This window comes from Gymnogyps californianus, chromosome 10, assembly GCF_018139145.2.
Source record: "Gymnogyps californianus isolate 813 chromosome 10, ASM1813914v2, whole genome shotgun sequence".
Lineage (NCBI taxonomy): Eukaryota > Metazoa > Chordata > Aves > Accipitriformes > Cathartidae > Gymnogyps > Gymnogyps californianus.
Window position 1 is genome coordinate 18887894 of NC_059480.1, and position 27658 is coordinate 18915551.

A 27658-nucleotide genomic window follows, 5' to 3' on the forward strand; every position below is an offset into this window, starting at 1 on the left:
CTGCATGCTCTGGACTGTCTTCTTGCATCAGCACCGAGTTATTACAGTCATGGTGTCTTTGGGCTTACCTTTGCCCTGTTTTGCACTTCAAGTGATTGCAGACAACCCTTCAAAGTCCAAGCCAGGTCTTTATGCATGCCTCTACCCAAGAGTTTTTTTGTGTATCTGCACTGCAGGGATCAGAGCTGTCCGGTTATCTCTAAGGGCCAAGGATCAAAGCTGAGCATTACAATCCTGCTAAGAGTGTTTATTCCCATATATAGTATTGGCACTGCAGCCATGCCTGGAGTCCCTCTTTGGAAGTAGTGGCCCTGTGATGGGTACGGACAGCCCCAGAGGCACTCCAGCCCGGCTCTGACAGCGTGCATCAAGCCTGGCTGGGTCAGGAGCTGTCTGAGTGCCGAGGAGGGGGCGTATTCCTGCCCCGTGGAGCTAATAATTTCATTTCATCTCAGGTGACTGTATCAAGCAAGAAACAAGTTTGATAACTACAAGGTGGCAGGTATCAAACCTTGTGATTGGTGGTATCATCAGCGCTTCAAACTGTGGTTGATTGCAAAAGGATGAAAAGTAGAAATAATACATCTGTTTAGGGCACCCAAGCCAGCACTCGAAGGAGAGTGCTGCAGACAAGTGGAGGCTGGGAAGCTGCTCCTGGAGACAAGGTATCTCAACTCCCTGTGCCTAATACTCCCACTGATGTGACAGAAAAGTGGTGGGAGCACTGCAATGAATTCCTCAGCATATCTTAGGTATAGACCCTCATCACATGGCTTAGCACATTGCATTATAGCATTATTAATTGCTTTGACTTGGAAGAAACAGAAAAAGAAACCTCTAATCCAAGAGACTTCATTTCTTTCTGGTTTCCAGTATATTACCTTTTCTTTGGTATCTACTACAGCTGGAACCAGCACATCTACACTACCAGGAAAAACGTTATTAATCAGCTACTTCCTTCTACTTTTCTGCAACCATGTGCATATTACAGTTTGAAATATGTGCCTGACAAATTAAAAGAAGTGTTGGAATGAGTCCATGGGAAACATAAGTTCAGTAACCAGATCTGTAGTGTACAACATCTGTCAAGATAACGTGGTCTCTCACCGGCTTTGATGTGATGGAAGGGGGCTGCTGAGTTCCCCTGAGAAAGTTCCCCTTCTCTCTCTTTATTAATTAGATCTGAAGGCAGCCCCAACACAAAGCTTTTCTAAAACAAAACTCTGGGTGCATGAGCAACTGAATGGATCCTTGAAATGGCACAGCTACTGAATATCACTCAGTTCCCAGCCACCCCTGGAAATGTGAAGCCCCTTGGGCTGAGACCTCTGATAAATGTGCCTTTCCTGTGGAGCTCCAGGCTCTCAGGGAAGGAAGGGTTAAAGGAAATGTGCCCTCTCCTCTGAACAGGGCCCTTGCAGGAAAGGCAGTGATCAGAGCACAGATAGCTGTGCCTTGATCAAAGCTTCTGGCAGATCAGGCGGTGGGAAGCAGGACTGCCTCCTTCCTGAAATGATGCATCTGGTGCTGGCAGCAGGGAGAACGCAGAGGGATGGACAACAACTCCTTCAGCATCTCCTCCAGGCAGGGCTGGGGCTGCTCCAGGAGGGGATGCTGCAAGAGCCCTTTTCCTCCCCTGGACAAGATGAGGGATGAGGAATAACCCTGCCCTCTGCCCTTGCACAGGAGAGGGGAGCAGCCCCATCTCAGAGCAAAGGAACAGGAACAGAGCAAGAATTCCTGCTGGTGGCTGCTCTGTGTTGGTGGCATAAGGTCCTCAGGTGCAAGGGAGTGGAGGGATGGGCTGGAGCCAGCTAGGGAGCTCTCAGAGAGCGGCCAGCCATCCTTCTCCTGGGTATTTTCCCTGGCTGTTTAGAGCCAGGGAATTCCCTCCTTGCCCCTGGCAGCCCTGACTTGGTACCGTGGGTTCCCTTCTCGTGATGCAGGTGACACCAGGTCCTGTCCCTGTAACCCTCTGCATCACAGCATTTCCCTGCCCATCCCCACAGTCCCAAGGTTGTGGTTACCCAGCCCCATGTCTTGCTCAGCCCTTTTTGTCTTTCCAAAGGAGACGTCTTTTTCTCTCTGGCTCAGCCCACGGATCCCTTCCTAGCAGACACTGTTTATTACTGAAGTGTGAGCCTCTCTGGGCTACCCTTACATACCTGCTTGGGAAGGGCTGTTCCCAGCTTCTCCTGCTACAGGAATCCACATGGATCAGAGCTGAATAAGGGTTAGCTGGGAAAACAGGAGGCCGCTCTGCTACCTCCCCCCTTGTGCACCACTGAACTGGGAAAAAGGATCTGCTCGTGGGCTGCCACCTCATTTCGCATGGCTCAGTGCAGAGCCAAACAGGAGCGCAGAGCTGGGGATAAACCCCGGACTAACGTAGGCTTTGAAGGCCAGGGACCCCAGGGAAGGAGGTGTTACTAGTGTAGCAGTGGTGCAAAACGTTGTATGTGAATAAGGAACATAGAAAGGGCAGGGGAAGTATTAGTCTGCAGACTCAGGAGCCTTGCTCAGGGAGAAAGTGATCTCCTGGGTGTTTATGCTCAGGCAGTCCTCCACGTGACGGGGAGTGCTGGTTCCCATGACTGCTCCAGCACTGTCCCCGATGGGAAATGTGTTTCACTCTTCAGACTTCAGCGGCATCTGGGGTTATGCAGGGTGACTGCCTCCAGAGGCTACCGTCCCTGGAGCTGGTGCTCATGCCAAGCCCAGATGGCCACTGACCCCCAGGCAGGGTGTCTTCACTGAGCTGACTGAGGAGCCTGTGCCTGCTGTGCCTAAAGCCTCATCAGTCTCTGAGAGTGACCGGAGAGATGAATCAGCAAAGGATGGAGCCAGAGCGTGAGCAGCGATAGCAGAAGAGCAGCACACCCATGCCCCTGCATCTGCGACATGGTTACCTGGGCGAGACCATGTCTGTTAGCTGGACGTGAGCACCATCGCTCTGGGGCTGGTGTTTCTCCTCGGGAGAGCAGCTGGTGAGGGATGATGGAAGCAGTATCCTGAAAGATGCATCCCATTGCACAGACTTCATCCAAGAGCTACCTAAGTAGTCTGGAAGTAGCTGTTGCTTGCTGAGGCCATGGGGAGAGAGCAAAAACATTGCAAGGGGGAGAAACTGGAGCAAGGCTTGTAAAGGGCTGGAAACTCGGCTAAAATATCCAGGGCAATATAGCCTACAGCCCAGTCTGTGTCTGTGAGGGGAGAGCCTGGGACCAGGAAAAGCCCCGGGGAAGAAGTAAATTAGAGACAAGTTTACTCTGGGACTTAGCTGTGCTTTCCCTGCCTCTCCTTTCATTTCAGGTTCCTGAGCTCCAGGCAGCACTGGTCAGTGGCAGACTGTCACATGGATGTCCCTTCTCTAAGCAGTGGGGCACTTCTGCTGTCCCCTGTCCCTCCAGGGAGACCTGTGCCACCCATGGGGAACCTGCTTAGCATGGTACCCAGCGGCATGGGATGAGCATCCACCAGCAGCACCCCCCTGCTGCACTCTGCTCACCACGAATGCTCTGCTCCTTGCAACGGGACCCCATGTCCATATTCTGGCAGCTGGGGAGGTGCTGGTGCAGCAGCCGCCTGTCTCATTGCACATCCCCTCCGGCACAGGGGCAACACAAAACACGGGGCAGCTGAGCTACAGGGAGCTGTGGCAGCCCAGAGCTCGGGCAGCAGTAATGCATCCTCCCTGTTAGCAGGTGAATGATGCTGTGCCCAGCATCTCGCCGGCAGAAAGGGCCACCAGAGAGTTCTGTGAGTGGCACCCCAGGGCAGGTGGAAACCCAGGGGGACACAGACAGAGTGGCCTCGTGTCTTTGGCTCCCCTTCTCAAGGCTGCCAACCCAGGAGCAGCAGGATGCTGAGGGCGGAGGAAGCCCAGCAGTTCATCTGGCAGAAACCCTCTGCTGAGAAGCACAGAAGAGGCCCAAATGAGCAAAGAGCGGAGGAATAGCCTGTGAGTCAGTGTCCCTGCTGTCAGCTTGGCCGGAGCCCAGGGCGTGGGAGGGAGGGAGTGAGGCAGAAGGGTCGGGATGCAGAGTCTGTCTGGCTTTGACGTTTGCTGACTTACTTGTGGTCTGCAGTTTTCTTTTCACCTGCAGGACTTGGTTCGGTGCTCAGGTAAATCTCGTGTCAGGCTCAGAGCCGTTCAGGCATGCAGGAGGGCTGGACAACGTAAGCACGTGCTGGCTGTTGCCTACCCCTTTTCTCCCAGTGGCAGGAGCTCCTCCAAGGGTGCTTGGGGCAGACAGACCCCTCTCTACATCTGGCAAGTGAGCATCAGCCATCCTAGGTAAGCTCAGGACAGCCCCCTGAGCCCAGTCACCCTGTGCCAGGGTTCACGGCCTGCCTCTGTCGCCTCTGACACTGTGTGGGACAGCCCCAACCAAACCAGGCTCCCTGCCAGCATGGCATGGGCCAGGAAGAGCTGAATTTAGGCACTAATTGCATCCCTGACCTGGAGTTGAGATGACACACATCCCATAGCTCTGCTGAGGCACACAAGGATGCTCCAGGGGCATCAGAGCTGCTGGCCACCAGGCAGGACATGTGAGGGGAAATCAGTCTTGTGTGAGGTACATGGCTCCTCCATGCAGACCTTCTGTGATCCTCCTCATTGCAAGTCTTACCACCCTAGGGACCCCCTGACACAGGTCCCACTCAGCCCTGATGAATGTGGAGCCCCAAAGCCGTCTAAAATAGGACCAAATCTGGAGCTGCCTCCCAAGGCTTAGCGATGCCTTATGGGCCATCGTCTATGCAAAGGGAAAAGCCGGGGAGCAACCAAATGCTCAGAGAGAACAACAAACGGAAAAGAGAGAAGGGTTAAAAATGTAGGAACAGGGACTGGGAGCATGCCCCAGAAAGCAGAACATCCCCACCACACTCATCATTCCCAGAGCTGATGGATGCTGCCCCATGATGCTGTGTCCAGGGGTATCCAAGGATGAGGGAGTAAGAAAAAGCCCCACAGTCTATGGGTCTATGGGTCTTCCCACCACCCTGTCCAGCTGCTGTGGGATACTGGGCTTGATGAACCTCCAGTCTAACCCAGTCCAGCCTCATTTCAATTTTTGTGAGCTAATTTCAATTTTAAAAGCTCCCCTGGAATTATATTGCTTTCAGAAAATGTTTGGGCTGGGTGCTACTGGCCTGCAAGACCCCAGTGAAACTAAAGGGAAATGTGTCTGCAAAGCCTGAGGAATATTTATCAGGCTGATTTTGAGTTCAGTTCATTAGTAATTACCTTGATTTGTCTTCCCCTGCTTCTGCCGATTTACCAGGGCAACATCTTGGAAACTCGCCTCATTTGGAGAGAACAGGATGTAATTAGCCAGATAATCTGCTGATTCTCCTGTCGAGCTCTGTGTGCCCGGTCTCAACATGGGCAGTGGCTGTGCAGGCTGGATCAGACCTGATTTCTGGTGCTGTTTATACACTTAGTGCTATGTAGGCAGGAAGGAAGATGCTGTCCTGCCCTCAGGCAATGACAAATCCACCTCTTGGATCATTCCTCAAGCTGTAACCCCTGGACTGAAACCATCTGGGAGCTTTTGTTCCCGGGTTAGTTTCTTTGCCGAGGCAACAGGATTCCCAAGGGTCTGCGGATACCTATTTTTGAAAAGGATGGGGAAGATTTATTTCCCTAGGGCAGCTCATTTCTATTTTCTCACTGTGTCCATCCTTGCTGCTGTTTTCCAAACCACTAGCTAAGGTCAAGCAACTCAGCCACAAGGTGCGGCACAGCAAGGGCTCAGTCACAAGTTACTGGGTGCAGATGGCACCACATAAGCGATGCCTGAACATTTTAACTGGTAAGGGAAATTTCAGGGAATACCCAATGCCGCAGAGTCCTTCAGGAGACAGAGGAGAGTTGTTTTGTACTAAGTGAGTCCTGAACCTGCAATTCAGACGATGAAAAAGGATGCTGCATGTTGCATATTACACTCTTCTCCCACTCACAACCCAGCAAAGACCCCTCAGCACTGCCACGGGGGCTGTACAGGCTGCCTGCGACGCTGGGACAGTACTGTAGGTCTATGATTGAGTTGTGCCTCCCTTAATTTGCCCCGTCACCAGGATGGAAAGGCCATACTGTGTGCCTTGGGCTGGTAAGTGCATGCCACCATCCACCCTGGGGAAGGGCCCTGCCTCGGAGGTGGGGCTGCAAGCGCCCTGTGTTTCTTTCTCGGATCACAGTCGAACTGTGTATCAGCTCCTTGAGTCTCTGGCTGGCCAGTCAGTGGGTAGGTGCAGAGTTGCTAGCAGATGAGAGCAGCAACGACCAGAGCAGGGCGTCACAGCAGGGCAGTTTTGGGGAGCAAGGGAGAACAAGAATCCAAGAGAGTCTGGTGAGGAGACAGAGCAGGGGCTGCAAATGCCTGTCCCCTGTGGAGAGGGGCAGAAGCATGACAATGGGGCAGGGCAGCGAGCACCAGGTCCTGCAGCACCCAGCGCTGGTAAGGGCCCTCCTGCCGCCAGGCTCAGGGCTCTCCGCAGCCCTCCTGCTGCCAGCCTGCTAGGAGCTCCCTGGGGAAATATCTCAGCCTGTTTTCCTGGTTTTGAGCAGAGGGGTTATCACACAGTCTTCTCTTGCTGAAAAACGAGCAGGCAGGAGTGCTGTGCGAGCTGTGCCAGGCAAAAGGGACCGCAGCACTGTGACTGGCAGCAGAGAGAGGCAGCAGAGGAGGGATTCAGCTGAGGGCACTCTTTCTGTGCCGAGGGCTGCACGCAGCCGATCCCCTTCTGAGAGCCAGGTCAATACTGAAGCACATTAGGAGGGACCACCAGACCTGCATGAGGGTAGAGCCTGGGCTGGGGCAGGGGTGGCTGGGGAGATCGGGATGCACGAAGCTGACAGCGTCTGAGCACAGGGCACAGCCAGACACCATCACCTGCAGCTCCCAAGCAGGGGCTGCTTCGCCAAGCTGGGGGGAAGACAAATGCCACCCCCACCCCCAGAAACCACGTCTTCTTTCCTCCCCTCCTCTCTGGAAGTGTCTCTGGGTGGGCTCTGAGGGGTCCCTCAGGGACTGTGGGTTTTGGGGGTCACTCCGTGATGGAAGGTGTGAGTGCTGAAGGGCTGGTTCACAGCAAGGCTGGCCTTTGCAGAAACAGCGGCTGGACATCTGGAAACGCAGCACAAGCACATCACAGCTAGGAAGCGTATCAAGAACATATAACTTTTTCCTAAAGGGGAAATCCTCGGGGTTGCATCAAAGTACGACACACCCCCCGAGCTCATCTGGGAAATGCCTGTGCCTGGGGAATGCAGGCCTTCCCCTCGCCTCCGCTGGGTCCCGGCTGGGCCCTGCAATGGCGGGCAGTGCTGCTCTGCTCTCCACCTTCTCCCTCCTCAGGGGATGCTGGTGAAAACGCCTCTCCCCTGCTCCTGAGGCGCAGGCACAGCCCATGCGAGCGACTCGCTCCAACAGCTTTGCCTGAGGAAGATCCATCGGGCAATGGCAGATCTTCTCCACGCAGGTGCTGAGGGATGGGGCGAAAGGCTGGGGAGGCAGCGAGGAGCTCCCGAGCCTCTCCTGAAGCCGCCCTGTCCGCCTACGCTCACTCCGGGCCCTGCGTTCTGCTAGGCTGGCCCATGCCCAGGGAGCGGGGCCCTGGCCGGCCCTGCCCCGCTCTCCGGGGCTGGGCTCCGCTGAACCACCCGGCCGGGGCCGCAGGGGCGGGGACCGGGGCCGCTGCCAGCCCGCGAACGCCCGCCGCCGCCCCGCGCTGTTCTGTCCCCGCCGAGCTCCCGTCGCTGCTTCCGGCGCGAACCCGGAAGCGGAAGGGGGGGGGGGGGGAGCTGAGGCAGCGTGAGGAGATGGCGGCCCGCGGCACCGCGAGGCGCGGGCCCGGCGCGGGGGCGACCCGCGGGCCCGACCCGCAGGAGGAGCCGCCGCCGCCGCTCCAGGCTGTGCTGGTCGCCGACAGCTTCAACCGCCGCTTCTTCCCTATCTCCAAAGACCGGCCGCGGGTGAGAAATCCCCCCTGCCTGCTGCCGCCTCCCCCGGGCCGGTTCCTCCGGGGCCGCCTGTCCCGGGCCGCCCCCGCCCCTGGGGGGCTGGAGCGGGCAGGCCTCTGACGAAAGGCGGAGTGCTCGCCGGCAGCGATGGTCGGGCCCGGGGTCGCGGCGTGCCCCGCCGAGAGAGCCCCGGGCTGGGTCGGGAGAAGGCGAGCCCCCCCCCCCCCCCCCAGCCGGAGGCGGCAGGTCCTGGGGTGCTGCTGGGCCCCAGCGTCCGCCCAGGGCTCGGGCAGCCCCCGCCGCCGCGGATTTTCCCCCACGCTGTGGAAGCCTCTGACCAGTTTTCTTCACTTGTAAGAGTTTATATCCCCCCTCTGGAGAGGCAGCGAGGATCTAGTTGCTGCGTTGGTGCTGTTTGCTTTTCCATATGGCAAGGTGCTTTTCGTCTGTGGCTGATGCAGGAGCGGCAGCGGGTTTGGGCAGGCCTGTGTCTGATAGAGGAAAGAAGCAAAATTCTTTGTCCTTGGCAGCAGTAATGGGTAAAAGAATATGGCCAGAAAAATGGATGGGGAAAGCACTTTAATTATCCGGATCAGAAGGCTGTATGTTAAAGGAAAGAGCGCTTCTGGAGAATTTAGGTCTGAACAATTAATCTTACCTCATTTGCTGATTAAATGTTTGTGGTGGTCATAATTATACACGCGAGCTCAGGCCTGAAACAAAACAGCACCAAAAATGAATTAAAGACTAGTATGAGATCACTCAGTTGTGAATCAGTAACTCAGTTTAAAAGTGTGGCTTGAATCTCAAGTCAAGAGAGTACTCGCTTCACTTTAGGTTGGGTTTTTTTTTCCCGTGTTTAATTCTGGACACTTATATTCTTGTGGCTTCGTCATTCATGTCTGACAGGTTTTTCTTGCAACAGTTAAAGCCTGAGTCAGGGAGTCAGCACTCGGAATTTTTTTTTTCAATCTCTCTCATTTATCTGAGTCCTCTTAAAGAGCTTTGTGTGTGATAACTTTACTTTTTTTATGCCTTCCTCTCTGAACTGAGGATCTGCCCCTATAGAAAATCAGAAACTAGCTCTTACTGTTTAGATCAACTCTAAAAATTTTTGATAAAAGGTGGTGGAGCAGTTACTTGTGTTATTTTTCTGGTACTACTGATGATATTCTATCCTCAAGTTGAAAGGGGCTGTTGCTGATGTTGAGGTACAGAGTGTTTGTTCAGCTACCTATATGTTTTTTGTTTTTTGGGGTTTTTTTAGGCTCTTTTACCTATGGCAAATGTGGCCATGATTGACTATACCTTGGAGTTCCTAACAGCAACTGGAGTGGAAGAAACCTTTGTTTTCTGCTGTTGGAAGTCAGCTGAGATAAAAGAGCATTTACAGTAAGAATCTCTTCATCTTTTTAGCTTTATCATGGAAAGGATTCTTCTGTCCTCCAACAAGCCTCAAAGGTCTCACTGATCCTTCTGATGAAAAGTGCGTGCAAGAGATTCCCTTTCAACAGTTGTCTCCTAGCATGTCTCAAAAAAGACCATTCCTCCTGTGAAGGAGTGTGGTTGTACAGTGTATTAAAAAGGTTGAGTGTTTTGGGACTGCATTTATTTTGGCATTTAGCTCTTATTGTCTAAAAGCGGGGGTTTCCTGTGGATAGCCACGTAAATTAGAGTACCACCCTTTGCGTTATGCCCTGTCTTGGTATGCCGTGTGGCATACGGAAACGGCGCTCTCAGCACCTTTGCCTCTGCATGCTGCAGGTTTGCAAGCTAAAGAGAACCATGCAGTCTTTTCCTTGCCTGAGGTACTGCTTTCCGAGGAGGAAAAAAAGTTTGGGTTGTGTGTAACTTTTCCTTCTCTTTTGTTAAAACTTGACTCACCGTGGAGTCGGGTTTCCTAAGTTTCCAGAAGCTACGGTCTCAGAGTCTGACCCTCTTCAGTTTATCTGCTGTGTGCAAATGAGCATACCTAAGCCTATCGATAGCGGGCTCATCGTAATAGGATTCTCCTTGCATTCACTTACAGATGTGGCGTGCACCGGGGCACTGTGTCCTAGCATGTTCTCTATAGGAATATCCTCTTTATGCCTTCCTGATGTGTTTTTCTCCTTCCAGAAAATCCAAGTGGTGCCGCCACACCTCTCCCAACACGGTGCGCTTTGTGACTTCTGACCTGTACCGCTCCCTTGGTGACGTGCTACGAGACGTTGATGCCAAGTCCCTCGTTCGTTCCGACTTCATTCTTGTCACTGGAGATGTGGTGTCCAATTTCAATATATCCAAAGCCCTGGAAGAGCACAAGTAGGTGTTGAAAGAGTGTACGCTTGCCTGCTGTGCTGAGACTCTGGGCTCTAACTCTCTGAAGAGTGATTTTAAAGTTCTGCCCTTCTTTTTCAGGTTGCGTCGTAAGATGGAAAAGAATGTTTCTGTGATGACGATGATATTCAAGGAGTCCTCGCCTGGTCACCATGCCAGGTGCAAAGAGGATGACATTGTTATTGCTATGGACAGCGCCACAAACCGTGTCCTTCACTACCAGAGAACCCAGGGGCTGAAACGCTTCCGCTTTCCTATGGTGCGTCTGGAACCTGACGGGTGGAAAAGGGCTGCAGTGGTGAAGCAGCCCACCCCAAGGAGGAGGTCCTCCTTGAGTGAGGGCTGGGGAACTGTGCTTGCTGCTTCTTTTGGAGGAGCAGATGATAGGAAGTAACTCTTGGTAAACTGGCTTTTTTTTCCTTTAACCTTTATTTGAGGCTTGGTGAAATTGTGCTGGGACACGCGTTTGGGACTCATTTCAGAGTCTGAAGATGGGGCAGACGTATTTCTCACAATTCAGTTTTTGCATTTCTTTGATTCCTTTTCTCCATGGGAAACAAAGGAGGTGGATGATTTGTGCTGTCGCAGGGGTTCCCAAATTGGGATGCATATACTGCTATCATACACAAACCATTTTGAAGTGGCACTGAGCCTGGCATGTGGGGTGGAATAACAGCAGGTGCAAGGGGTAGTACCTCCTATTACCTCTGCCTGTACTGTTCACCTAATAATGTAGTAAATGCTCTGTAAATGTGGAGGCACTTTCTCCAGTGAGATAGATGGACCTTTTTCTTTTTTCAACTCGGAACTAAGGCTGTGATTATATGGCATTTTCATCCCCAAATCAGTCATCAGTAGATTATTTTTTACCTTCAAATGAAAGCACAAATCACTGTAGGAAACCATAAAGGAAAAAGCAAAACAAACAAACAACAAAAAACCCAACCCACAGCTACAAAAACCCACAGGGGGTATGGAAGCTATGAATATTGCATTTTGATTTATTAATGTTCTTTGTACATTTGTAGCTCCCAGCGACTAAGGTAAGGAGCCTCCTGGAGTAAAAGTGCTTGTTCGAAGTACAAGCTGTTTCTTGGAGAGTTGCGCTGTGTAAGGAGGAGGGGCAGTCTCTGCTTACTGACACGCAGCTCCGTGTGTGACCAGGCTGTGCCTGCTAAGCTTGTGTCTCAGTGTAGATTGTAGATTTCTCTGATCTTCAGAACTTCAGCTAGTTTAACAATTCAGTTAATACTGCCCCTGGCTTATAGAAGGCTTTTGGGGTTCAGTACTGCGTGAGGCACTCAGATCATCTGAATTTTTTCCTCTTTCAGAGTCTGTTCCAGAATTCTATTGAGAACATTGAGGTGCGCCATGACTTGCTGGATTGTCATATCAGCATCTGCTCTCCGCAGGTGAGCTCTGCCCTTCTGAGGGTCCAAAATTCCGTTTGCATTGCTCCCTTTGTCCTGCTGGTGTGCTGGGGGTGCATGTGGCCTGAGTGTACTAGGTTTGGAAACCAGAACTCCCACTTGTGCTCAGTGACTGAGCTGAGAGCCTGAGTGATCATGTGGCACTGCTCTGCGGCCTGTGTGGGTGCTCAGTCTGTATCTGGCATCCACTGCTCGAGCCCAGGCAGAACTAGACAGTAGATGCATTGGTAGACTGGCTGATTTGGCACAGGATGAAACTATTCTGGAAAACAAGCGATTTCACTTTGAGTATAGTAACATCTGTGGAGCAGAGGTGATGGCTATGCTATGGAAAAGTGTCAATACTTGGAAGCTGGTACCATGTTAGGGTAACATTCATCTGAAAAAAATAGCCTACAGCCTTCCTTTGGGAGTGAAACTAGAAAGTGAGGCTGGGTGGATTCCTTGGAAATGCTAAAGCAATGTTTTGCCCCTTCTGAAAAACCAGAATCTGTTCATAGTCTCCATTAGGAGGAGGAGATGGGAAGGTCAACACTCCCAGCAGCAGGAATCAAAGCTTTATTGAAGGCAAGAGCATCACTTTCCTGTACTGTATAACTCGGCTCTCTGAGAACCACTGAACAGCCATTAATTATCTGGCTTCCCTGGTGACATTTTCTGCTAACTATATTATTTCCTTATATTTTATTCCTGGCAGGTGGCTGAGCTATTCACAGACAATTTTGACTACCAGACGCGGGATGACTTTGTGCGTGGTCTGTTGGTGAATGAGGAGGTAAGGAGGAGGTTGTTACAAGGGAGATCCTATTAGCTTGCATTAGAGAATCTTCTGACATGCTCCTGCCTGTCTCCCAGGTCCTGGGGAACCAGATCCATATGCATGTAACGACAGAAGAGTACGGTGCCCATATATGCAACCTGCTAATGTACGAAGCTGTGTGCTCTGACATCATCCGGCGCTGGGTTTATCCTTTGACTCCAGAGATGAACTTCACCGATGACAAGAATCAGAGTTACACCCATTCTAAACACAACATTTACCGAGGGGTGGATGTTAGCCTTGGCCACGGCAGCGTGCTGAAAGAGAATGTCCTCATTGGGCAGGGAACGGTCATCGGCAGCAACTGCTCCATAACAAACAGCATTATTGGGCAGAACTGTAGGATAGGTGAGTACGGGAATCGGGGACATGCAGGCCTTGCCAGGCAAGGGCACGGGTTGTTGGGATTTAGTTGTTAAAGTGCATTTGGCTCTGAGAGGATGATAGGTGGGTACTGATTGACTTCTAATGGGAAGAAAGGAGAAAAGCGTGGTTTTCCAGCAGAGGAGATAGATTAAAGTTTTCAGGGTACTATAATGATGCTGAAAGGTGGAAGGAACCATGCAAATAAGTTGTTTCAGCAGTAGAGAATGCATGACCTTTACTGATCTAGAGTTATCACCCACCAACATCCTGCAAATGAGGGACATCTGTCCCTGTTTTTGTGAGCTGCCAGGTACTCCTTCTTCCTAGTCTTGGCTGGAATTTTTTTGTGATTTGGCTGTATTTGTGCAAAACCAAGATATCAGTTCTTACTGTCAACTTGTTAAGTCTCTGTAGAGAACAAATTCGTCTTTTAGTTTTGGGTAAGAAGTGGCTGTGGGCCTCTAAGGCCAATTCTTACCTTTCATCTAACATCCATCGTGCATCAAGGGCATTGGGATTCAGTAGATGCTTTCTAGTGGACTCAGCAGTGTGGGAGAGCAGCAAACTGCCTTGCTCAACATATTTGTGCTTGGTGATGTGTAACAGGTGATGAAGTCGTTTTGGACGGAGCTTTTCTCTGGGACAGAGTACACATAGCAGATAACGTGGACATCTCCCATTCTGTTATCTGCGATGAAGCTGAAGTGAAGGAGAAAGTAAAGCTAAAGCCCCACTGTGTCCTCTCTTCTCAGGTGAGCTGTATTTACGTCTGTTCTGCTTTCTGCCTTTCTTGGCAGGTTACTAGACTTAAGACTAGACATACCAGAATACAGGGCTACTCCAAGCCTTTTTGCAGAGGTGGGGCGTATGCTACTGCTCCCACCTTTTTCTTCCTTTTGTTTGGCTAGGGTAGTATGGTATGTGATCTGGCAGTGCTGATGTCTTCAGTACAGCTTGTCTGGAGCAGCTGTTGTACCTCCATCAGAGGGACAAGGGGGCAATTAGGGTATTTCTTCATTAAGATATGTTGCACGTATTTGCAGGTGGTAGTAGGTCCTGGCATCACCCTTTCTGAGGGCACAGTGATCTCTCTGCACCCACCAGATGAGGAGGAAGAGGATGATGACCAGTTCAGTGATGATTCTGGCGTGAACAAGATGGAAAGCAAAGTGAAACTGAAAGGTATGAGAGTCTCTGGCTCCATGCACTCAGGCTGTGCAGAGGGCTTTGCCTTCCATGATCTTTGGGGTCTTTCCCTTCCCCATTCTGGACTCTGCAGTGCCACGCTGGAGCTTAGTGCTGCTTTCAGCTTGGAACATGTGTGTTTTCAGTAGGGCAAGCAAGGATATTTGGCTCAGGCTGGACAGTGAAATGTACCTCTGTACCCCAGTATTAAAAATCTTTGGAGACTCAGCTATTTTCCATTTTTATTAGAGTAGGAGCCTTGTAGGAGACAATAACTGAAGTTGGAAGAGATGTTCAGTTCAAGGCAGGTTGCAAGATCTCTGTCCTCGTACCTGGACTGTGTCCAAGGACTTTGTCCTTGTGAAATACTGTTTCTAGTTTGGCGAGGGATCTAAACATGGTCAGCTGAATGTTGCTGCGGTAGGGAGGAGTAAGTCGTCACTTGTCAAGGCAAGTGAGAAGATAAAAGCTGAAATCCATATGCATCTGCAGGAATCCCAGCTCCCTCTTGATGAAGGATATTTAGGGGCAGTAATATGCAGGTTATACCAGTCTATCTCAGGTTTGCCTGTAAGCAGATCCAGTACATCTACCTCCTAATCACTGTTTCTTTTTCAGGTTTCAATAAAAGGGATGTAGGCTCAGAGGGCAGAGGCTATCTCTGGAAAGCAGATGACAAGAATGAAGAGGATGAAGAAGAGCAGAGACAAAGCCTATGGGGTGAGGAAAAGTTTAGTGTAGTCACCTGGGGATAGACAGACAGACCTGTGTTGGGGAAACTGGCTGAGTGGGGCACTGATAATTGTGTCTAGAGTAAGACCTGGGCTTTGTGAAGGACACTGGCTCCTGATAACATATGTGTGTGGAGGCAAGGTGAGAGGTGAAAGCAGGTGGTGGACCAGATTCTCTCTCTTCCTGTGCTCTGTGGAAGTCGTTTATTGTATCTTTGACTTACGCTAACACACACCGCTGTCTGTGCTGTGAATGGCACACTATGGGATACCAGGCCGTCCCTTAGAGGGAATATGCTTTGGCTATTCCAGGTACTGCTGGCTTTCTTCCTGCTAGCGACAGCGTCTGCTGACATTGCTCCATCATGAGTCAGCAGTCTGCGCAAAATACATTTGCTTCTGTCCCTGTCCTTTGTTGTCTGCCTGCAGACTCTTAAAAAGTCCCATTATCCTAGTGCCAGGTGTAGCATTCCCTCTGCAGCAAATCTAATCATCTGGACCTGTAAGTAGAAGCTTCCTTGCAAGGACAGATCGTTGCTGACTTGGTTGGGAAGTCCCTGGGACACCTGGTTCCTCATGCATATGACAGCTGCAGCTTTTGAGTGTTGAATGCTGCGTCTTCTCTTCTTCATCAGGTCCAGCTATGCTTTCAGAGGAAGAGAGTGAATCAGACAGTGACCTGAGCATGGGCTCTGAGGAGCCAGACAGTCGGGCAGCATCCCCTCAGCTAGATGACATCAAAGGTGAGAGATGGGCTGTTAAGAAGTATGGTGAGTCTGCAGATAATGCAGTGAGTGTGAGATTTGTGCTGCTTTCTCTAGGTGTATTGGAAAATTTGTGGATGTCTATAATGTGTTTGTTTCCTGACCTCACTTCCTGCATTTTCTACAGAGTTCTTTAATATTCCTTGTATTGCTGTTGTGTTAACCCAAGGCAGCAAGGATGAGAAGCTAGACAAAGATCCTCCATCTTTCTCACTCCCGATCACTGGGCCTTCGTGAAAGTGACCTCCCGGAGTTGTCTGTTTAAATGGGAGTGTCATTGCCTGAACTCAGAGATTGTGTGAAGGTCCAGCAGAGTTCCCTGTGTGACGCTTACTGCTGTAATCGTGCTGGAGAATTAAATGTCCTTGTAGGAGCTGCCTCTTTTGGCAGATATGTTTTGGTTTTCTGTTTTGTTGTGTTAAGCTTACCTGGATTTGAAATGGGTTCAAGCCAAACTGGGAAAAAAGAAGTCTTTTTCACATTGAAATATCTCCTCAAAGGAAATTAAACCAATAAATTTTAGGTTTGAATTCACATCTTTAGTTAGGGGAAGATGAGGTTTGTCTGAATAGGAAAGGCTAGATTGTGAAAGTGTAACAGAAACTCTGCTCTAAACGGTTGCAGGGGTAAATAGCTTTGTGCTGGTTTGTGTGGATAGACAATGATATCTAGTAGGTAGTCTCCTTTATTTGAAGTATATTCCACTATTTATAAGTATAGTTGATGTGGGTTTGTGCCAGCTTACAGAGAACAAATAGACATCTATGTCAGAATGCTTCCTTTGTTAAGGGCATAGTTTCTTCAGTAATGAACAGTTTGAAGAATTTGTGCTTTTCCCTCTCATGTCTAACTACCTGTCCTTTCTTTCATTAGTTTTCCAGAATGAGGTTCTGGGTACGTTACAGAGGGGTGAAGAAGAAAACATTTCCTGTGACAACCTGGTCCTGGAAATCAACTCCCTCAAGTGAGTGTTCCCTTAGGGATGCTGTCCCTTATGCTCAACAGTTGGGTTTGACAGCAGATCTAGAAAGAAGAGGAGAAACCATGAGAATACCCATGTTTGATTGTTAAACATTCATTTTATCAGCATAGAGCATGAGAAATGCAGGTTAGAGATCATGACTGAATGACGACAGAAGTTGATGGAGAGCACCAGCTGCATCTATAGCATCCTCAGTGGTTAGGCCTTTCCTGCCCCAATTCTGTAACAAGAGATTGAATTGCTATTAAGTAACTGTGGACTGAAGAGAGTAAGCCAGTTCTTGGCACAGACTGCCTGTAAGTTCATGCAGGGGCTGCTGCTCTGTGCATTGCAACATTCAACCAGCTGCCTGCAGCTGGGGCTGTGCTGTAGTGTGGCTTGTCCACTCTGTTATTACAGCAGCAAGTCTAGAACACATAATCAGAGTGTCTTTTACCTAGTATTTCTCAAATACAAACCTGTTTCCCTTCTTTTGCACAACAGTATTCCTACAGCACTAGTAAATGTGAGGGTGCTGTCCCTGCAGCAGCTTGTTCCACTGTGATAGCAGATTTTCAGGACTTGTGGCCTTATGCAGGGCCTGATGTAATGCAAGGTGGTTTTATTGCCTGAATATTTGGAAAAACAAACAAACAAACAAAAGTCTGGAAGTTGAAAATCAAATTTTCTGCTGTATCTCTGTGAAGAGCCACAGTCTGCAGAGATCAGATAGTGTGAAATGTTGGGGGTTTTTGCCTTTTTCCTCACAGGTATGCATATAACATTGGCCTGAAGGAGATGATGCAGGTGCTCAGTAAAGTGATCCTGGAGTTCCCACTACAGCAGCTGGATGCAAACCTGGACTCCCAGAACTATTTCTCAGCATTACTTCCCGTGAGTTCTGCTCCATTTGACTCTTCTTTGGGCTTGTCTCCTAGTGCGTAGGAGTCTGTCTGGATGCCCCAGGTAGTTCCTGGCTGAGAAGTCTTTTTGGTTAAGCCTGAAGCCACTTGAACTCCTTGAGTTCATGAGCCTCTTTGTTGTCTTCTGTAGGAGTACAAGTGAACTGAAACTATTGCACGTGCTTGACAGAACTCAGCTGACACTGTAGGTGTGGGGAGCTCTACTTCAGTACCTATGGTTGTTTCTGTTTCCTGTATATGATAGAAGTGCATCACTTGTAAAAGAGAAAAGAGAGGGTCTTAGAGATGTCTTTACAAGCTTGCATTCCAGGAACCTGGTTCCAATCCATCATAAGCCCTGTCCCTGGGGCAGCAGGGAGCGCTCCTCTCCCAATGGGATCTTTTCCAAGGTCTTACTTGTCTGCCTACTGTAATCAGTGCCAATTTTTTTCCAGCCAAATGCAGAGGCACAATATTGTTGTCTTTGAGCGAAGACACAGAGTTCTGTTGTGTCTCTAAAGAGACGGGTTGTACAATTGAGTGAGAGCGATTTCTATTTCCTGACTTAAGGGAGACAAAATAGGGTAGGATCTGCTTTAAAAAGCAGGCAGTCTTACCTTAATGGTTTTGTTGATCCAAGCTGAAGCTGTTGTAGTATTTTTGTCTCTTTGCTATAGCCCATTTATGTATTTGAGTTTACAAACTCTACGGGTTACGAAGGTGCTCTTTCAGAATGAATGGGTCTGACACGTGTTTGGGAAGGACTAGTTTAATTTTTAAGAGGCGGAGCTAAAGAGGAACACTAGACATCCTCATAATCCTTTCCCTGAGGAAGTATGTGCTTTCAATTGATGGGGAAGGGTGGAAAACTAATTCTTCTTTATGTAGGAGTAAGCATGGCACTTAATTCATCTCCTGGATGTGTGGAGATGCCTTCTGTAGGAAACATCCATGTGAACTGATCTGTTCTTCAGATGGCTTAGTGAGATTTTGCTGTTCACTCTGTTTAAATTCTGCTTGCTTTTGTTCATTTTTCCAGACTGTTTTCTTGAATAGCATGTCCTGTCCTGGAAAAAGAGAATTGAAGGAGGAGGACTGAAGAGAACATTAGAGCAGGTGTTAGACTCTAAGTGGAAAGCAGTACATCTAGACAACAGGTTGTGTGGAGTTGGTAGCTGTGTAGGATTCCCCCCCACCCCAGCTAGGATATGGCATCTTTTTCTGTCTCCCAGATTGGGTTCCTAGTCTAGCACGAGTAGGACAGGAGAACTTCACTGCAGCACCCAGTCAGAAGAGGTTCTGGTCTGGGATAAAGGATACTATATAAATGCATAAAGTTTTGCGTAATTGCCCAAAACCCCTTAGAAGCTAAAGACAATGGAAGTACAGGAAGGGCTTACCTCTGGGTAACTTTGTCCATATATATTTCAGCATAGGAAAGCTGATGCTCGTGTTTAACAGCAGAGACAGCAAATCAACTCACCTTTAGTGAGAAGCATAATAATCTAAATGTAATATTCAGGGTGACCATGCCTCATGTTATGGACAAGTGGAATTTCTCTAGGCAGGGAATTGTGTGGCACGTGCATTTATGAAACAAATTATCCTTAGATTTATCAAAGAGGGCCAAGTATCAAACCAATTGACCATCATGGCAGCCAGTTCCTCCAGATGCTCCTTTATAAAGAACAACCAGGAAGTTTCTTAGAGAATGCTTCTCTGGGACAGTTTTGTGCCTCAGTGTCTTTACTGTGTGCAGAATTGTTGTGCTGGCTTTCTGTACTGAAATCAGCAGGCAGGCAGTATCCTGGTGAAGTATACTGTTAAATGTTCAATTGCATGCATGATGTTAGTCACCATTACAATAACCCAGTATGTTTGAGTTGAGATGTGCCTCTAACAGAGGTAGTGAATCAGCCTTCAAAGGCTTATTAAACAGACATCGATGGTCTTCCTGAGCAGCAGCTTTGTGTATTTACCAACAGTGCTCTGAAGAGAAGAGACCAGTTCTTGGGGCAGAATATGCATATTTGTACAGCGTCTGAAACAGTGGCTTTTCTGCAACTTGTGGTTCCGTAGTTAGTAAAAAGTACACTCCATTAATTTACTAATACTTACTTACACCCTGAGAATCCCAAGCACTAGGTTGGTATAGGTTAGTACCTAATGAAAGCATGTAGCTGAAGTGTGTAGCTATGCAGCTAAAACTGCCTCAGTCAATAGCAGTGTTAGGCTGAGATCTGCTTATGATGGTTTACATATGGCAAAGTGTTATTTTGTATGAGATGGGGATACTTGCATTCTGAGAGTGGTGAATATCAGAAGCCCACTGAACTTTACAGAACTGTTCTATGTTTCTCGCTCTCTTTGTAGCTTAAGTCTGACTAAGAGATGCTGAAGGAAGATGGGTTGCGTGTGGAAGAGTGATGGTAGAGCAGTCCCAGACAGCTCAGGAGGGGAAATTGTGGAAATGCCATAGTTATGATGTATGGGTTGACTTGAAACCACAGTATGTGCTCTGAAGTGATGGCCCCTGAGCACGAAGCTCTTAAGTGTTGCAGCAATTTTAGGAAACAAGCATCTGGTAAAGGATATGCCCGTGGGTATTTTTCAGATGAAACATGGAGGCTTGAGAAATAGAGTTATCCCGTTTGATGTGTGTCAGACATCTTGTTCGGCTCTTGTACAAGTTGTAAAGCAGAGATGGTACAGAAAACCAGACCTTTCCTAGAACTGTAGACATGATTTGAGCAAATGTGGCTGAAGCTGCTGATAAACTGAAGGCTGTGCTTCTGTTGTCACTGAAGCAGCATCAGACAAGGTTATGTAGGTGAGGATGTCTAAAGGGAGCAGGGGGAGGCAATATAGCAGTTCAGTTTGCTGAGCTGGCCAGTGTCTGCACTGCTGCCCGGCAGCTAGCATGTGTGGTGCACCTCTTCAGGTTTCTGTTAGGGAGCCTTACTCTTTTGTAATGTCATGCAAGGGAACACAACATGAGATTGCTTATTCAGGGACCAAATGGATTTCTGCTCTCACTGAAGCAATTTAGGGTGATCAGCACAGATGCTGTTACTGTGTAACAGGTTGGAACTACAGCTTTGTCCCTTGTGCTTTGCACATACTTCGTGATGGTGTTCTGTGCTGGAGGTAGGGGTAAAATAGGCCTGGTGTCGAGACTGTCCTTCTGACAAAAGAAAAGTGGATCGCAAACCTCTTTGAAGTTGCAGTTGATGCAGCATCGCTGACCATATCTGATGAAAAATGAATCGACCTGTCAGAGGAATTTGATTGCTTTCTCCAGACTGTAGATTGTTTTGAGGAGTAACCCAGGTAGAGTCAAAGCCTGGAAAGTTATGATATTGTCCATAGGGCTCTTTGTCAGGTATCTTTTCACATTTTTCAGTCTTTTATTCAATCTAAAATAATTGCAAGCTTCTAATTCCCCAGTTCAGATTTTCATGAAACTCCCAAAACAGCCTCTCTGGTCATACAGGCTCATAGGCGTGTTTTTGCTAGCGGCTCTGTGGGGCTGAGCCCTACTTTCCCCATTAGCACCAGTTACAGTACAGTGCATGGTCTTGACCTGAGATGTATATTTTTTTTCTTCTTTCCCTTTCCCAGCAATAGGCATACTGGATTGAGTCCTGGGGTTGTGAGTGTTTATAGCTCTGCTTTCTTTATAAATAACTTGCTTTCAGAAACTCAATAGCTTCTGGTTAGAATTGTGCCCGCTTATGATTTAAAGGCTTTAACAGAAAGGTATTACAAAATATTTCTTAGCCTGGAAGGAACTTGCTAGTAGCTTTACTACATTTGAGGTGAAGAATTCCAAAGGATAATAAAAATGCAGGAGATGGCTGTAGAGGAGGGAAGAGCGTTTAAGATTAAGCATTTTGCTAAAGGCTAAAATACTTTCTGGGAATATGCCATGCAACCCTGTTTTTTGTTGTGATGCCGTGATGATTAGGATCATTCTGTGCTGTTACTGTTGTTCCTTGAGCCAGTTGGTGTACTACTATACAGATCAGTTTGTTTGTACTAATCCCCTTTGTTTCTGCTTGAGGCATGCAAATTCCAGCATGGTTGCATAGCAAATGTGTCTGAAGAGGTGAGGAGGAGGAGTTGAGCACTGTTTCCTAGTACAGGCTACCTTTGGTAGTCCACGCTAGCCTGGGTTCTAGCTCCGCTATGTGTCCTGGAGCTCTCCCTCTGGCAGGGCTACTGCCTGTTAACAACTGTCCTGGACAGAATAATGCTGATTAACCCCGAATATAGGTGACTCAGAGCTTCTTCATCACACCCCAAGCCCCTGTGACTTACCTCTTTCCCTTCAAAATAGACCAGATGTGTTCTGTAAGGAGATGCTCTTGAAGGCACAGCAAAACAGTGTATCTGTACAGGCATGCCAGGGATGTTGTTGCAGGAATGCCCACTGTTGAATTAATCCATTTAAAAAGATGTGGAACTCTGATTAAATTTCCTACAATGTGTTTGTAGGATGGTCTGGTCATGATGTGGCCAGTGAGGAATTTTTGTATCTTATCCTAGTTCTGATACCTTTTAAAATTGTTATGGACAGGGGTCTAAGTATCTTTATTACCTTCTGTCCCAGATTCAGGTCAGTCTGTGCTGCTTTGCAGAGCTTTCCCTGCTGCTTGCTTTCCAGATATGTACAACAAGTGAAAGAGCTGTGGGGGACTCGGACAGAAATACTGTTTGAAGAGGCAGCACCAAAATCATTAAACTAAAGACTTCAGAAAAAATAAGCCTTGGAGGAGAGAACTGAGATCAGCTAATAGTGTAACAACTTCTTGCCCTTCGTCCTTCCCACCCATTCCCTGCAGCAGACTCCAGGATCCAAACAAGCCTGTAGGCACACAGCAAACATGTGACTTGCGCTTAGGGGCTGCTCCACTGCGTTCCTGTTTTAGGGGTGGCTATTTTGCACTGTCCACTTCTACTCAGCTGGTAATTATCCTGGCACTATCTTTTTCTCTTTTTTTCTTATTTGCTCTTCTGCTTTGAAGGAAAATTCCACTGAAATGTCAGCTGCTCTGTGGGGGGAAGGTTTGAGTAGCATGTATGTACCTCTCCTTATCGGTCTGCTGTGAAGTGGTTTTCTTTGAGTACCAGACTCCATTAAACACATTTATTGTGATAATCTAGTATTCCATCCAGAGAGACAAAACCAAGAAAGCTAACGGATATCCTCAAAGCTGTTTAGTAAAACCAGGTCTTATCTGCACATGTGAGACTTAATAGCATCTGTTTCATGGACAGCGTGGGGCAAATATATTAAGTGATCAGCTGAATGGTTTCTTAAAATGCTTCCCTGGGTTGGTTTCTTAGTGCAACACAGCTGAGAAACAGGGCTGAGCGCACACATCCATCTCATAACTCAGGAACTCTTCTGTGTTTTTCCCCTGCAGCTGTTGAAGAACTGGACCCCGTTGTTTAAGAACTACATAAAACGGGCGTCAGATCACTTGAATGCCTTATTTGCCATTGAGGAATTCTTCCTGGAACATGACAGTCTCTGCACATCAATAGCTAAAGTGAGTATCCACTCCCAACTCTGAGGACCTGTTTTTGCTAGATTCATGGTGAAATGCATCCTGTTTGCATCATCAGCTTGTCTGCTTTAGAGGAGAGAATTTTGGAGTCTCGGTGGAGAGGGTGTATAGAAAATCCATCTATAACAATTGCTTTTTTAAAAAAAAAAAAAAAGTTCTATGTCTGCCTGTGCCTCTGAGGGAGCACAGCTGAGGGTGAGTATTAATTACCAGCACGCAGCTTGAAGGGAGCTATTATTTTGCAGCTTCTAACCTAGATGCCCTTGTGTGACGCTGGAAGAGGCGAGGTCAGAGGCTTGCTTTAGGAAGAGCTTTACTTCATTTGTCTCTCCATGGTCCCTGGGATCTAACTGCCAAATGGTTTATCCTACTCCAGAGTGCAAAACAAGCAAAGCTGGGAATAAGGGTGGGATTTCTTATTCGGGCTGAGCTAGTTATGAAACTGGGAATAAAGGGGAGCTGACATGTGGCTTATTACCTACCTCCCCGCTTCTGAGAGTTTTCAGTATATTCCTCCTCACGTTCCTTCACAAATATTTTGTCCCTGCATTCTTTCTGCCCTATCACACTGAGAGCATTTGACTTGGATCGCAAGTCTTTCCTTTAGCAGTGTCTCAGGAAGCCCCTGTCTCTTTTGGAAGAGCTCTCCTAGAGCCTGCTTAACTCTTGGTTCCTGAAGAAAGAGTAATCCTAACTTCTGCTACCAGTGCTTCTGGCTAATGGCAAAGCACTTAGGACTGGAGCCAAAAGCCTTCAGTTTGGTGAGCCAAAATGTCCTTGAATTACAGCAATTGTTTGGCATGTGTCCATTGTTCTAGGGGCCTGGGTTTCCCTGGAGGCTGGGGATTGAAGTGACACTTTATATTTGGAGTTGGCAGCCAGCTTTGTCAGGGCTCTGTCGCAAGGAGACCGACTGCAAAGTGCCTGCTCTGCCTGAGCACAAAGGCACCCTGAGAAAGCATGATTGCATCTTACCCTCTCTGCGCTGGGCAGGAGTTTGAGCTGATAAATGACCAATTGCTTTGACACCTGCCATAAGGCACTTTCAAGAGAGAACTGGCAGGAGGAGGGAGCCTGGGGCAGAGCTGGATAGATTCATGCTCTTCTCTGCACGTCACCATTGTGCGTATGTGGGCCTGCGTAAGAGTTGCTTGTTAGATCTGCTTTGGGGATGGGTTTGGGGATGCTTTAAAAAGAGAACTTAAGTAACGTCTTGAACTGACATCCTCTGTGGCCCTTTGCCCACAGCTCTCAATCATACCCTGCATGCACAGAGCTGAAGCTGATGGGGCTTGAACTTTGACTCATTATGTGTCGTAGCATCTAACTGTCAGGAACATAAGGATTGGTAGGAGAAGCACAGTTATTTTTAACAATAAAAGCAAAATGAAGCAGACTGACTGCTTTCTGTTGAAGATGGAGCTGGGAGATAAAGATTATGTGCAAACTTTGTGCTTGGACATGAGCTAGCCCCAAAAGAGTTTATAGAGAGCCCTGTTGCTCTTTTCTAATCGATGCAGGTGTTGATGACATTTTACCAGCTGGAAATTCTGGAAGAAGATGTAATTCTCAATTGGTTCTCTTTGCGGGACACATCTGACAAGGGAAAGCAGCTTCGTAAAAACCAGCGGGTAAGTCCCAAAGGTGTTTTAAGGGGGGCGGAGGGGAGGGGGCGGAGAGAGAGAGACAACAGCTGCTAAAAGAAGGTTTGAGTGGAGTTCGGTGCCACTGTCGCCTTCGGTGGAGCAGCTGCCATTACATGGTAGGCCAGTAATGCACCAGTGCATTGAACACTGAGCAACACAACTTTGTTCTCCAGAACAGACATTTCTGTGCGTTCTGCCATAATCATCCTGTTTGGATGAGGAATGGAGGTAGTAGGAGAGGGAGATTGTTTTTAGTGGGCCCTCTGTAGCAGGAGGGCTTCTCTAAGCCAACACCCATTTGAAATGGGCTTTAGGCCAATGCCCTGTGTGCTGGCCCCATGCAATTCCTTTGAAGCTTTCATTCCTGGCTCACCAGTCCCTTCGCAGATATTTCTAAGCATTTGCTGTACTGAGTGGTTTCATTTGGCTTGTGTTGCAAGGAGCATATAAACTTCCCCCCTCCATCAGGCAGAACTTTGTGCTGCAGTTTGGCTGAGCCCTGTTCCAGTCCTCCTCCCTGGATCTGGAAGAGGAGCAGGGGAAAAAAGCCATCTCTGAAGAACTCCAACTTTGTTTAAAACCTTTGCAAAGTCAGCTCTTAGTATAGGTCAGCAGTGCTTTCAGCTGCTTATTTGAGCCCAGTTAAAAGGTAAAATGAGCTGCCTTCTTTATAGCAATTTCTCAGGGAGTAGGTGGTTCCCAGCAGAGTTTTCCTAACATGTCTTAGCTATGGTGCAGCTGTCATCTCTCTTCCCTCAAGCTCTGAAAAACTCTCAAACTTTTGTCTTTTTGCTGAGTGTTGTGGGGATTGTCTGACTGGAGGAAACTCCCTCAGGAATCTAATCAGTCTGGGTTTGTCCATGGCATCCCAGTTGTTTTTCATCTAAACTTTTGTCTTGCTTTCCCTCAATCTGCCTCTGTTTCTGTGTCTCCTAGAAACACTCTTTCTTTCTTGTGCATGATAGTGGTGCTCACTGACACAGTGTAGTTGTTGAGCGTTCCTAGCATCTGTTTGGTGTCACTTGTTACCCAATTACATTTCATTCTCTCTGCAGCTCCAGAAGTTTATCCAGTGGCTGGAGGAGGCAGAGGAAGAGTCGTCTGATGGCGACCAAGACTGACATGGTGGCTCAGCATGAGAAGAGGCACTCTCACTGCCTTTCTGGGCCGAGTGGGCAGGGCAAGATCAATGCCAGTGCATGGTGTGTAGATGTGGGGCCTGACATAGAAGTGACTGACAATCCCATCATTAATTAAGTTGTGTGTTCCCAACTTTGCCACTTCCCTCCCTCCCTCACTTGCCCAGTGGCACCTTATGTTGGATGGTTGCAGCCCAGTGGAAAAACCATAAGGGAAAAGCAGGAGGTGGTGATACCTAGAATCCCTCTGAAGCCTGGATATGATATACTATAAGCTATCTTTTGGGAGGTTCTTGTTACTAATACAAAGGGAGCAAATAGATGCAAATGCGTACAACGCCCTTATAAATCTAACCATCAGGGTTGTGGAAGAGAATGGTCATACAGCGAAGTTACTTGGAGTCGTTGCTTCTGGAGCTAAGAGAACTCCTGCTGAAGAGACACTGGCAAGGTTGGTGAGTAGGAGCATGTGGATTAGGACCTGGAGTGCAGGACTGGGATTCAGGAGTTCCTGTGCCTGGAGAAGATGCAGTTGTCTGAGGATGACCAAGGCATTTTGCAGCCTAGAAGGCACTTCTGTGATCTTTCCAAAAGGGAAAATCTCTTGCCATCTGCCGTGCTAGGATCTAACACCAGATTGCACAGTAGAGTTGGTAGAACCGTGCGTTTCCCCCTTCTGTAGAACAGGGGATAATATGTGCTCAGTGCCCCCCGCGGGGGTTGGCTAATAGTGGATGTGCACTGGCCAGTGAAATGCTGTATGGATCACTACATCTTGGATGTGATCTGTCTTTTGTGTGTCCCCAGCTTAGCAGACATGTTTTAGAAAAGCTTCTGTTTCTTTATTTTTTTATAAAAAGGGAGCAGAGGTGCCTGGCTCCTCCTGCTGCACCAACTATACTTGTTTTGCTCTGGGGGCACTGACCACACCAGCTGCTTTAAGGAGGATGCAAGTTCCTAAGTTCTGCTCCAGTGTGAAAAGGAGCAAATGGTATTTCCTTCAACAGCACGTGCTTTGTGTTTCCACATGATTTCAGTTATACAAGCTTGCTTACTTCATGTCCTTTTATTTATTTGAAAACTTCCCTTCCCTCAGACAGCAGGGAAAGTGCTGCAAACCCACTGTAAAGTTCAGCAGCCGCAGAGCAACTCGGCATGCAACAGGGAACGAGTGTGCCTCTGGCACTTTGTTGCCAGCACAGACAATGTGTGGCAGCAATAAGGCCTTTAAGAACAGCTCTCTTGGAAGTGTCACTGTGCTGTGTTCTTCCCTGCTCTCAAAGAACAGAGCAAAAAAGGCACAGCGAGAATCGGCTTGTGTTCATAGGTGGGTTATTTGTTGGATGTGCTGACCTTGCCTCTGCCCCTTCAGGAGGAGCATGGAATAAATCCTTTGCGGGGGGAAATGCACTGGAGCTGCCCACTCAGGATATTTACTTGGCCGTTGCGTGGTGCCACAATTGTCAGTGAGGGGACAGCGTTGGATGCTGGAGACCAGGGATACTGCCTCTTAAAAACTGATGTTCAGGCAGGGTGATCTTGTGCACTCACACTATCAGTTGCCAGGATTGTGCATAAATGAGCTCGTTTTCTGACATTGCAAACTCAGTCTTGTAAATGTTGGGGAAATAGTTGGTATCTGAATTTTCTGTACCTGCCAATATTTAATTCAGGGAGCAAATAAAAACTATCCTGGTGTTACCGGCTTGTTTGCTTTGTTTGACTTTGAATTGTATGTCTCCAGTTGTGGCACATGCCTGAGCAGGGCTTAATGGGTAAGCTAAATAACTCATTGCTACTTTTTCCTCGAGATTTTAAGCACATAATAGGCAGGTAGGAAATCGGGACACCAT

At 48.3% G+C, this 27658-nt stretch overlaps 1 protein-coding gene across 1 annotated transcript; it reads left to right on the forward strand.

Annotated features, from left to right (window-relative positions):
* The first annotated feature begins 7828 nt into the window (after nt 1-7828).
* On the forward strand, nt 7829-27500 carry EIF2B5 (eukaryotic translation initiation factor 2B subunit epsilon). Its single transcript, XM_050902163.1, has 16 exons — nt 7829-7981; nt 9237-9361; nt 10088-10273; nt 10370-10547; nt 11620-11700; nt 12416-12493; nt 12574-12886; nt 13511-13656; nt 13948-14086; nt 14708-14809; nt 15456-15563; nt 16458-16548; nt 17316-17439; nt 22877-23002; nt 24541-24651; nt 25722-27500. Exons 1-16 carry the CDS (start codon nt 7829-7831, stop codon nt 25785-25787), a joined length of 2127 nt encoding a protein of 708 aa, XP_050758120.1. The 3' UTR covers nt 25788-27500.
* Nucleotides 27501-27658: the final 158 nt, after the last annotated feature.

Bases quoted from the DNA above. Each gene is read 5' to 3' on its own strand.
- EIF2B5 (XM_050902163.1), top strand. From the start codon at position 7,829: ATGGCGGCCCGCGGCACCGCGAGGCGCGGGCCCGGCGCGGGGGCGACC. The intron at 11,701-12,415 runs GTGAGCTCTGCC...TATTCCTGGCAG, and splicing joins TCAGCATCTGCTCTCCGCAG to GTGGCTGAGCTATTCACAGA. The intron at 16,549-17,315 runs GTGAGTGTTCCC...TTTTCCTCACAG, and splicing joins CTGGAAATCAACTCCCTCAA to GTATGCATATAACATTGGCC.